At 37.0% G+C, this 11,804-nt stretch overlaps 3 protein-coding genes across 5 annotated transcripts; all 3 read left to right on the forward strand.

The window, feature by feature from the left end:
- The first annotated feature begins 275 nt into the window (after positions 1-275).
- LOC136062991 (extensin-like) lies at positions 276-2,048 on the forward strand. Its single transcript, XM_065762793.1, has 4 exons — positions 276-1,334; positions 1,436-1,498; positions 1,712-1,793; positions 2,002-2,048. The coding sequence occupies exons 1-4, from the start codon at positions 276-278 to the stop codon at positions 2,046-2,048; spliced, it is 1,251 nt and encodes a 416-aa protein (XP_065618865.1).
- On the forward strand, positions 1,662-5,305 carry LOC111996173 (protein NEDD1-like). Of its 3 annotated transcripts, XM_065762808.1 has the most exons (6): positions 1,662-1,793; positions 1,891-1,941; positions 2,032-2,107; positions 2,670-2,906; positions 3,274-3,386; positions 4,338-5,305. In XM_065762808.1, exons 4-6 carry the CDS (start codon positions 2,750-2,752, stop codon positions 4,446-4,448), a joined length of 381 nt encoding a protein of 126 aa, XP_065618880.1. In that variant the 5' UTR covers positions 1,662-1,793; positions 1,891-1,941; positions 2,032-2,107; positions 2,670-2,749; the 3' UTR covers positions 4,449-5,305. The 3 variants fall into 3 exon arrangements, 2 of the variants coding, with proteins under 2 accessions (XP_065618880.1, XP_065618881.1); XM_065762809.1 differs by lacking the exons at positions 1,662-1,793; positions 1,891-1,941; positions 2,032-2,107 and having other exon boundaries at positions 2,334-2,906; XR_010624713.1 differs by lacking the exons at positions 1,662-1,793; positions 1,891-1,941; positions 2,032-2,107; positions 2,670-2,906 and adding an exon at positions 3,010-3,062.
- A 774-nt stretch (positions 5,306-6,079) lies between these two features.
- Positions 6,080-9,670, forward strand: LOC111996174 (transcription factor TGA1-like). The gene is made up of 5 exons (XM_065762794.1): positions 6,080-6,243; positions 6,326-6,415; positions 7,094-7,405; positions 8,172-8,384; positions 9,029-9,670. The coding sequence occupies exons 1-5, from the start codon at positions 6,088-6,090 to the stop codon at positions 9,179-9,181; spliced, it is 924 nt and encodes a 307-aa protein (XP_065618866.1). The 5' UTR covers positions 6,080-6,087; the 3' UTR covers positions 9,182-9,670.
- Positions 9,671-11,804: the final 2,134 nt, after the last annotated feature.

Consider the following 11,804-nt stretch of genomic DNA (forward strand, 5'->3'; position numbering starts at 1 on the left):
TAAAGTATGTCGACCGCAACAGCGCTAAATTACATCAGTTGGTAATGTGTTCTAATTATATTTCCTAGCTTGCTTTGTTTTTTCTTTAGTACATGTACGAACGTAGGATCAATTGATTTCTTCTTTGAACAAATTTGGTTTGATCTGACTGACATCCAATTAAAAAGAGTTTCTGTTGCATATAGTATCATAATAAAACTTTCAGTTCTTAGTTTAGATGAGTATTTAAGTAGATTAATACATTCTATATTATGCATTTTATAATTGTTACATAAATGTGGAAAATTTTGATTGTACTGGTTCTTTCTCTGTTCCAGATTGAAAGTCATTTAGCGTTGTTGAATTGGGTTCCGGTAGGCAGCCGAGAACACAACCATATCCGGCGCATCCTATATACTGTGGCTAGGCTTGGTGGTGTTCCTGCAGCCACTGGGCAGGCAAACAGCCGTACTGAGACTGAGCCAGCAACTACTGCAGCCCCAAGCACAAGTGCAGCACCCGTAACTACACTGACCCGTGCTCGGCGTGATATTGCAAGCCCAAGCACAAGCGTAGTTAGGGGCTGTGGTCGGCTTGCTACAGCAAGCCCAAGCACAAGCACAACAAGGGGCCGTGGTCGGCCTGCTCCAGCAAGCCCAAGCCCAATTTCAGCTAGAGGCCGTGGTCGGCCTGCTATAGCAAGCCCAAGCACAAGTGCAGCTACGGGCCGTGGTCGGCATGCAACAACCCCTCGGGTTGTAAGTAGTCATGAGATACCTGTACCCATCCTGCACGCATCTCCCCACCCTGAGGTCCCTCCACCCATCCCAGATGTATCTCCTCAATCCGAGGTCCCTCCACCCATTGTAGATGTATCTCCCCAGACCGAGGTCCTTCCACCCATCCCAAATGCATCTCCTCAGTCCGAGGTCCCTCCACCCATGGTAGATGCATGTCCTCAGCCCGAGGTCCCTTCACCCACCCCACCTTCACAGTCCAGTTTCGATCTCGATATCCATTTTCAGTTGACCCCTCCATTGCACCCCGAGACACCCTCATACCCACCCACCAGCTCTAGTGCACCCACTTTGCCCATAGACCCACCCCATACTGAACCCATGACAATGATCCCCACTTCTGGCCTCTACACAGAGCATCATTACCCACCTACCTCATCCTCATCCGACCCTGTAGGACCTCCGGTTGGGACTGACACTCCACAGCTAGATACTGATGTACCGGACGAGAATCCCCGTCCTCAGCCTTCACCCCCACGAGGTAGACCACAACGTGCTAGAAGAGCTCCCACTTGTGGGACAGGTGGACATAAAATAGGACACAAACACAGCTCTATGGTATGATAACATTAATTTTCCTGTATATGCCTATTTTGCAGTTCACTTTATTATTTACAATTACATCGAATATTGATTGTATGCATCTAATGTCTTTGCAGCATGACGATGAGCCTAGGGATGATGCCCCGCAGCCTCCTCCCCCGCCCAAACATAACACGAGGGTTAAAAAATGCAAAATTGGTGAACCTTGAAAAAGAGGTTTGTTAAAAATGCATGCATCAAATTACTTTGTCTTATGGATGGTGCATGTGAGATATATGTCATAGAAAATTCTCAAATGTCAAAGTTTTTGTATGTTGAATTCAATTGCTTTGTTTTTGAATTTGCTTTATTTACTGCTTCATGACATCATGTAATATCACCTTGGCTCACAGGTATGCAATGGATGCTGTACTGGATGTACCACTGTCAAAGCTGCTTGCTGCCGGAAAACTGTTTGTGGGGCAGAAACTTCGGGTAAGATGTTCATTTGTATGTTTTTTTTCCTGCCTTCCTTTGATTAGAAGATTTCCTGTAGAATGCGCTTCCTTACAGTTTATTTTTCCCTGTGAAGATCTGGGGAGCAGGATTATGTGGCTGGCTTGTGCCTGTTTCACCCCTTGAGGTTTTTTCTAGTTTATTTTTTGTTGTTGAATTGTTGGAAATGTTTACCTTATCTTTACAGGCTTGTCTGAGGCTTTTGCTTCAATTTCAGGTGTCGAGGACAGTTAGTCTGCTATTGCACATGAATGGCACATATAGAGCTCATTGGGCTGATCGACTGGGATTCTGTGAGCATTGTTTGGGTTTAAATTTTTGTTTATGTCCAGTCTAATATGGCATAAGACATATGCAAATTTTCTTCTTGCCTTCTAATGCATGGTCCTCAAATCTATATCCCTTGAATACGTTGTTGGTTCTCCTTTAGCATTTAGGTGCATTAAGAGTAACGGTGGTCTATATATAAATTAAGCAAAAGATCATTTTATTGTTTGCAACCGATGACTAGGCCCAAGTTTGTTGTCAACATTATGATTACAATTTTCCTTTTCAAAAACCAAAAAAAGAAAAGAAAAGAAAAGAAAAAGATAAAAGGAAAGCTGGGCTCCTTGAGCATAAAGGCGCTCTCTCATTTTAAATTTTCGTCCCAACGGCCCAACCTCTCTCTCTTTTTCTCTCTCATGTAGGGTTTCTCAGGGAAAACCAAATCCCAAAAAAAAAAAAAAACGAAAAGATGTTTGAAAAAACGAAACGAAGGAAATCCCATTTACATTGAATTTGAATTATAATCAAAATAAAATGCGTTGATTTACTATTTCTATTGCTGAATTGATTTTCCTGGGAAAATTTTAGAGTTAGGTGGTGCTTTATATTTTAGTAAAGTTCACGGAGAAAGAGTAAAAGAGAGAAAAAGAAAAGAAAAAAAGGAAACGATGAATTTATCGGATCCAGCAATGGCGTTATTGGCGGCAAGCGGAGGAGACACTGTGAAGCTCTTCGATGTTTCGGTGAAAGCCGGCGATCCTTGCGCTTTGACCTACACTCCCTCTCCTGGTTGCTTAGTGAATTCAGTCAAGTGGAACCACACCAGTCAGTCTCTCTCTCTCTCTCTCTCTCTCTTTTGAAATTGCATTTCATCGATGATTGATTTGTTAGGGTTTGTTTGGTGGCTGAGAAAATGGATGGAAGTGTTTTACACTCCCTCTCCTGGTTGCTTAGTGAATTCAGTCAAGTGGAACCACACCAGTCAGTCTCTCTCTCTCTCTCTCTCTCTCTTTTGAAATTGCATTTCATCGATGATTGATTTGTTAGGGTTTGTTTGGTGGCTGAGAAAATGGATGGAAGTGTTTTTTGAGTTTTGAGAATTTGTTTTTAGGTTACTATTAAGTGGTGGCGGAGAGAAAAATTAGAGCTATGAGTTGTTTGATCAATTTTGGTGGTATGTGATTGTTTGCAGATTTGGTTGTGGCGAGTGCTGGAGATGATAAGAAGATCTCGTTGTGGCGTCAGAATGGGCAGAGCTTGGGGACGATTCCGGTGGCCGGAGCCGATAGTGGAGACAACATTGAGGTAATTCTAGTGTTTTCGGTGAAGTAGTAGACTCTTGCAGTGTTAAAATGCTGAAGATATTGTTAGGTTAAGAATTGCTGTTCCATTCAGTTTGCTTTCTGCTTGGGATTGGGATATACAGGAATAGGACTAGTATTTAAATGCACATTGCGTGTATTAGGAGATATGTGTATGTGTATGCGTATGCGTATGCGTATATGTTTGTGTTTGAATAAGTTGAATTATGCTTGATAATAAAAGGTAAAAGCTGTTCAATTGTTGATGTAAAAGAATGCATGTAGCCGACCTTGACTAGTATGTTAAAGATTCTTAGCTAATGTCAACATTTTGGGACTAAGGCTTGGTTGTTGTTGTGATGTGTGTGCATACAAGGTCTAGAAGCTGAAAAATTAAATCCTCGACAAAACTTCTGAAAATTTCATTCAGGAAATGACACAAAAGGAATTTATAGAAACTACATCAATCCTTTATTCAATAACCAAAAATGTAAGCAACTTATGTTATACTTGTGGGTGGGGACCTCCATGCTTTCTGGAATTAAAGTAGACACATGAAGCTTTTGTATATGTAAGACTACCGTGTATAATTTCTAGGATGAGTGATCCAACCTTGTAAGGGTTACAAGATGGTTTGATGGATGAATCAACTAATGTAGCACCTGGTGGAGAGAAGTTAGGGTGCTGAACTCTTGTATCATTATAGAAGATGATCTATTGATTGTGATCTGTGTGTGTTTATGTGTGTCTATGTGTATGTTTCCTTTTGTATTTGCATGTATGTGGTGAAAATCTTATTGATTTGCACCCATACAAGAATCATTCACTGTGGTGAGTCCTTGATGGTCATCATTGAAACTTAATCTGTACACCCAAGATAATGAATTTTCTTGGTTTAGTTTTATGGTTGTGGTTGATTATTATTATTATAATTATTTTTTAAATAATTTTGCAGGAGTCTATAACGGCTATCAGCTTCAGCAATAAGGTATCCAGATACATATGTTCTGGTGGAAGTGGTCAAGTTGTAAGAATATGGGATTTGCAGAGGAAACGATGTATTTAATGGCTGAGAGGTCATACCAATACAATAACGGGTGCAATATACAACTGCAAGGATGAACACTTGGCTTCTATAAGTCTTAGTGGGGATCTCATACTTCACAACCTTGCATCAGGTGCCAGGGCTGCTGAACTCAAGGATCCCAATGAACAGGTTCTTTGATTTGTTGCATCTTGGTGCTGTTGTTCAGGTGTTTATGGTTTTGAGTTATCCCTTGCCCTGTTACTTTGCCCATTCCCCCGGTTTCGTTTGGTAGAGACGGTTAATTGGTAATTTTCAGTGTTTTTGCTGTTCATAACTTCATGTATCTTATTTGGTTCTCGTTTAAACTTCAAAATCAACAGTATATTGAAGTGAAAGTTCATAACTTAATATATAATTCTATTTGATTCTCCTTCCAAGGAAATTTTTTGCTGTTTCTTTGTGTTTCCAACCATGGTGTAGTAATAGACTTGATCATTTATCAATTATTTGAAATCAATAGCAAGGGTATGAAACGGTTTGATATGGATTTTATTTTTGGCATTTGGGTGTTGAATTTGTTCTGGGATGGGAAAATTGAGGAAAACAATTTGAATATGTGTCTGATTCAAAGTCATTGTGTATACTTCTGTGGGTTGATAGACAAGGCTTTGAGGGGAAGCTTTTGACTTCAACTTCTTCTGATCGATTTCTTTTATGCCTACCTCAATTCTGTCTAATCCGACAAAAAAGGATAGCCCTCACTGTTGTAAAGGAGTGTGTTGTGTGATTACTTAGTACTATGCATTTCAGTTACTATGGAGTTCTGAGAATGGTGATATTATAACTGTTCCAACATTGACAATCTGTTGCTTTCATCTGGATGTTGAAAATTTATCGTTATGATTCAAAGTCATTGTGTATACTTCTGTGGGTTGATAGACAAGGCTTTGAGGGGAAGCTTTTGACTTCAACTTCTTCTGATCGATTTCTTTTATGCCTACCTCAATTCTGTCTAATCCGACAAAAAAGGATAGCCCTCACTGTTGTAAAGGAGTGTGTTGTGTGATTACTTAGTACTATGCATTTCAGTTACTATGGAGTTCTGAGAATGGTGATATTATAACTGTTCCAACATTGACAATCTGTTGCTTTCATCTGGATGTTGAAAATTTATCGTTATGGAACTTTAAATCCAGTTTAGAAATTTACGGACATACTTTATGTTGAATTGACAAGGAACATCTTCTTGCTTCTGTATTTCAAATTTCCATCTCCTTTAGTTTAATTGGATGTTATGTTGTGAACCTGGATCTTTTTAATCTTTGTTACTGGATTGTTAATTTTAAGGAGCAATATGCTTTGTTCTGTTTTGGACTTCTGGTTGGTTTCATTGTGTTTTGATTCTCTATGTAGATGTCAATCAAATAATTTCAACTCATTCTCAGATTTTTATCAGACAATAGTAGGGATTTCCTTTAATAATGTGCTACAAACATTGTGAAAACAGAGTAACTCATAAAGTTTTCAGATCCATGTTTATATTCATGGTGTTTATATCAATCTTAGAAGACCTGACATGGTTCTTTTCTTTATTTAATTTCGGCATTTCTCTGTCTTTCTTAACTATGTGTATTTAGGACAAACGCTCATTAAGTTACCTTTATGATCAGTCCAAACGATGAACTCTACTTCAGCCCAGTTTGTTACCACAAGAAGGATAGGTGTATATGAGCCTATCCCCCAGATTAGCACATGGGGAGAAAATTTCAAAAGCAATGGTAATCTAAATTCATCTTCATCCTTGATTCTGGAGGATACAAAACTTGATAATCAGGTGAAAATCTTCAAAGTTTAGGTATCTTGGTGCATTCTTCTGATTGCTAAGCTAATTCATTTTTATTATATGATTTTTCTAGTCTGAGGATGCATCACATGGAACAATGGCACCTTCTAATCAATATGACCAAACAAGGAGTTCACACTATAAACATGGTCTAAAACAAAATGTCCAAAAAATTATGTGAACATGGAAAAAATATCCAAAGACTTTGACATAGTGCCATGTCAAAATAGTTGTTTCATGTATTTCCAATTATCCTTTACTCCTTTTGGAAACTTGCAAAGATAATAGTGCTGCATTTCACTTTTGTGGGCACAAAAGCAAAATAGTGTATACAGTATTAAAGTTTCAGGCAGCAACTATACCTACATCTCTGTCATTTTACTGGTTGTTTCATGGATATACTTGCAGTTTTCTATTTGAATCTTAATCCCTTGAATACTTCATAAGCTTCTTTGGTACAAGGACAACTATATTAGTTATTCCCAATAACTAAATTCTAAAATTGAAAGTTTATGTTCTTAGAACTTTCTCTCTGCAACCGTATTTCAACAGCTCAAGAAGATTAAATTAGTGATTAGAAATATAAGTTGTTACTAAAAATGCCTATATGTATGCTCAATGCATCTTAATGCACCATCAAAAAGAAATGTCTTCACCCTAAGCATAAACAAAACTTTCAGAAGGTTGAAGTGTTGTAACACCACAATTGAATTTTTTATGAGCTATTTAGCCTCATGTATAATTGTCAGACATGCCGAGTATAACTTGTGGTTTTTATTTCCCTTAGGGACATTTTTCTTCTTGTATCATGTCCGTGGCCTCCTTCTTTGTTCTCTTATGATATTGTATTCTAAAATTAGCCCACACTAAGGATTCTATAGGGATTATAGCATTTGAGATGGAGTATGGACACTGGGTGGAAGAACAAAATAAACAGATTGGGGACTTGAGAACTGCTTTGAATGCTCATATAAGTGATGTAGAGCTGCGAATGCTAGTAGACAATGGCTTGGAACATTACACTAAATTTTTCCGTATGAAAGGATCTGCAGCAAGCGCTGACGTCTTCTATGTGATGTCTGGCATGTGGAAGACATCAGCTGAGCGCTTTTTCTCGTGGATTGGAGGGTTTCGCCCGTCAGACCTTCTTAAGGTGATGTGTAGTTCATTTTGAATTAATATGTGGGAATCATACATGTTAACTCTATAATTTGGGTTTTTAGTTAAGGTTGGATGAATTCTAATAATTAAAAGTCTCTCCTGCATAGTTTCCAATCATAGATAAATCAATGAAGTAAAGGAAATGCTTGACATCTTTATGAACAGCAAAAGGCATATATTTGTATACAACACATGCACACACCCTGCACACGCCAACCTCTAACACATGTACAAACCTAATATTATTATTTGAAAAGATAAAGGAATCTTCTCCTGTGCGATTAGTCCTATTTAGGGTCTCTCTCTCTCTCTCTCTCTCTCTCTCTCTCTAACACTTAAGTCTCTTGACATTGTAAGAGCAACATGATTTTAGTCCTGCCTTCATCCTGTACTTAGGGTCCTGTACTTGGGGTTGAAAGGACAGAGGATCATTGCCACCTATTTGCAGACATAAAGAAATTTATACTATGTGATTAATCCAATTTAGGTTTGCCTAGGCATAATAGTGCCAACAAATCAGTGTTTGGTGCTCAAGCACTCAAACTTGGTAAAAGGAACCTCCTTTTTTGCTCAAATTTGGCTTCTCATCCATATGAGACAGAATTTTGTGGTGGGGTCATCANGGGGGGGGGGGGGGGGTTGGTAGCTATTGTGCTCAAATTTGGGCTTTTCATTTATTTTTGTATTCTTTTTAATGCAATTATGCTGTAAATTCCGAAAGATAAAAATAATGTGCTACTAATCCATGTTGATTACAGGTGCTTCTACCTCAACTTGACCCCATGACAGAACAACAGCTAATGGAGGTTTATAATCTTCAACAATCATGTCAGCAAGCAGATGATGCTCTTACGCAGGGTATGGAGAAACTCCAGCAAACTCTGGCTGACACTGTAGCAGCTGGACTACTGGTTGAGCATGTGGCTTCTGCGATGGAGAAGTTGGAATCATTAGTGGGCTTTGTAAACCAGGTACGCATTGCATTTTCTCAAGGACACTAAATGGTTTTACTCCAAATTCTGACCCTCAATGCATGCAACTGATATTTGCATTACTTTCTTTCTGCATCTTGCTCTTGCCCTCCCTGAAATATATTAAAGTCCCATGAAGTTGTTCCTTGTCAGCAGATATAAACCAAGACTGCATTATCCAAAGTTTTCTCTGGCCACCACGAGTCCAAAGGGTGCGTGTTGGGCAGGTCTTGGTTATAAAAAAATGGTTCAAATTGTCTACTGACTGCACTTTTCATGTGGCCATGTAAAAGAACAGGCACTTTGGATTTTTTTGTAAATAGATTCTGAGGCAATTATGTTGGGAAAGACTCCTTTTGGGTTTTGCATTTTTTTTTTTTTTGGGCCTTTTATTGTATTATTTTCTTCTTAATTTAATGGGCCAGATGACTGATACTAAGCCCTAGCAATACATTGGTTAACGTTAAAGTTTTTACTGCATTTTGAAACATCTCTGCACTATATCATGCGGCCATAGGATTCATCACGAAGAAGCAAATCTTTGTAGAAACATTTTTGTTTATTTCAGACTGTAATTTCAGATTATATGCATAATAGGAAGTTGTACCTATTTCACTGGCTAAATGAGATTTTTGTTGGAACAGGCTGACCATCTTCGGCCGGAAGCCTTGCAGCAGATGTATCGCATCCTCACTGTGCGGCAGGCAGCTCGAGGTCTTCTTGCCTTGGGAGAGTACTTCCAACGCCTTCGAGCTTTGAGCTCGCTTTGGGCTACCCGTCCTCGTGAGCCTGCTTAGTCTTACAGTGGAAGAGGCTACAAGCTCAGAATCTCAGTGAGGTTATCACAACCAGGGTCGTGCTCAGCCACTAGAGGTGCCTTTCAGTAATGTTGTTATAAAGATATGTAGAAATGATCCAAGTTGCTGAAAATTTTCAATCGGCTTCCCACCATTGAGAAGTTGTATATATTAATAGCCATTTTATTGAGAGGAAATTTGTAATCAAGGTAATTTTTAGTGCTTGTACATCATTATCTTCTGTTTAAAGTTGATAAATAGGATTTAAATTTTAAGTTTAGAATTGAGCTTTGTCATGTAAATATTTATTGGGTGCCTTTCAAATGTGTCTAAAAAATTGTCAGTGTATTATGTATTAAGCTTTCTTTGTGCTTTGAAGTGTACATGCTTAGAAAGAACTGATATGGGTTAATTGAACTCAACTGTGATTGTAATATGTATCAAATGCTGTAAATTTGAAAGCAGAAAAGTGTTTTAACATTGTATCTATTTTCATGTAGACAAGAAGGTAAGCACTGGTCGCAGTATAGTTTAATCGGAGCCAAGCTCCTCATGCGTTTGCTTGTTATGTTAAAAAGGTCCAAACTTCTATAGATTTAGGCTGGCAAGACTTTTTCTGACAAGAATACACACACACACACACACATAATATATATATATATATATATATATTTTCATTCTGCATTAATAGATGACATAACTTATATTTTTGGGACTAAGGTTTTGTAGTTGTTGTATAAGTTAAGGATATGAGAGACAATATGTTAAAATCTGCAGTTGTGAAGTCTGGGACATGAATCCTAAATGAAATATGGTAAGTTGGTAACCTCGAAAACGCTGTTTTAATAATGCGATAATCTGGGTAATTGACAGTAAGCTTCTATCAGTTGGATAGGCTTCATGATATATAGTAACATTGAATCTTGAAAGCACTGTTCTAACAACATGATAATTTGGGTGATTTGTCATTTGTCAGTATGTTTCTTATATGTAACATGAAGGAAAATGATTTTCGAGTTCGAAAGAGCCATAACAAGGACACCCTTACCTATTCACAAGCTATGTTTTTCACTCTTTTCTTAACATATATACGTTGGCTTAAGAACCTCCCAACAATCCGTTGTAAAACAATTCATTTTAAAGCATTCAGCACAATTTGGACCTCTCAATGATTTTTTTTTTTTTTTTAATTTTTTAAAATAACGTAAGAAATTTATTAAATTATTTTACATTGTAAATATAATGTATATTTTCTATTTTTTTTTGAAGATAATTTGTTCTTCTTAAAAAAATAAAAAAATCTATTTCAGTCCAATTAGGTTTACTTGGTCCACTCAGTCAATTTCTGCCCTCCCGCCCCCCCCCCCTTCAGTACATTTTAGACTAATTGGGTCTTAACTTGATTCTTTTGTAGGTTTCTTTTCAAGTTTAGCTCCAAAAAAAAAAAAAAAACCTTCATTTTTTGTGTTGAAAAGTATGAAATTTATTATATTTGAGTAAAATCTTTAGTTTTGAAGTTAAAAAAAAAAAAAAAAAAAAAAAACTAATCTTTGGACATGTGTTGGTGCATGATTCTGAGGGTATATTCCATGAAAGCTGATTTTTTTTTTTTATTTTGGTTTTATATGAATCATATTATGCCTACCACTAATGGACCCCTCTACCCTCAAGAGTCGGAATAAAGATATACGATGGTACTCTTTTTAGAGTAGTGTTATTGTCCCACACGCAAAACCAAACCACCACTCAAGGCTTCCGGGTCGTTTCCCACTCAAGGCTTTTGGGAAGAGAGACCATAAGGGTTTTTATTTGGGATGTATTTTTTTGGATTGTAAATAAGAATGGGAAACAACTATTTAGCTCTTCAATATACTCCCAAAATCGATTTTTCTTTCAAACCATATTTCTTTGCCTTACAATAAATGGAGAAACAATATAATATTAGATTATGAAACTTGATAGTAAAATTGGATCAATAGAAGAATAACAAATAATTTAAAATAAATGGATCTATAGAATTATAAAAATAAGGTTTTTCATGATTTTAAGAATAAGCCTTTTTAATTTTTAAAAAATATTATATAATTTATGTTATGTCTTTTTTCTCTATACTCTAATAGCACAATACTAAACTATAATTATAATTTAATATGGGAAATCAGATTAACTTTTTGTACGCCTAAATTTGAAAGGCTAGATAGCTTATTTTCTCTTTCTTTCCTTTTCATTTTATGTTTATTTATTTATTTATTTATTTATTTTAGTGAAAAAAATAAGATTCTTCTTTGAACAATTTTTTACAAATAACAAGATAAATAACTTCAGCCAGATGTGCTTGATGTTCGCAATACTTACCAACAAATAATCGCATTTGTACAAAGAAACAAAAATGTGAGGTTTTGAAATCAAAAAGTGCGCAAAAAATAATGCTAACAGAAGGCAAGTTTTTGAAACTTGAGATATAGAACTCGAGTCTATAAAAACTCGAGTTCTACTGAAGACCTTCACCTCAGCTATTCTGAATACTCTGTTTAGGCTGAGAGGTTCCCCTGTTTTGCCCTGTTTTTCCCAGTGAAACTCGAGTTTCATAAACTCGAGTTCCACTGGGAAATTTTTTTTTGGC

Source organism: Quercus suber, unplaced genomic scaffold (genome assembly GCF_002906115.3).
Source record: "Quercus suber isolate HL8 unplaced genomic scaffold, Cork oak 2.0 scaffold_474, whole genome shotgun sequence".
Classification (NCBI taxonomy): Eukaryota; Viridiplantae; Streptophyta; class Magnoliopsida; order Fagales; family Fagaceae; genus Quercus; species Quercus suber.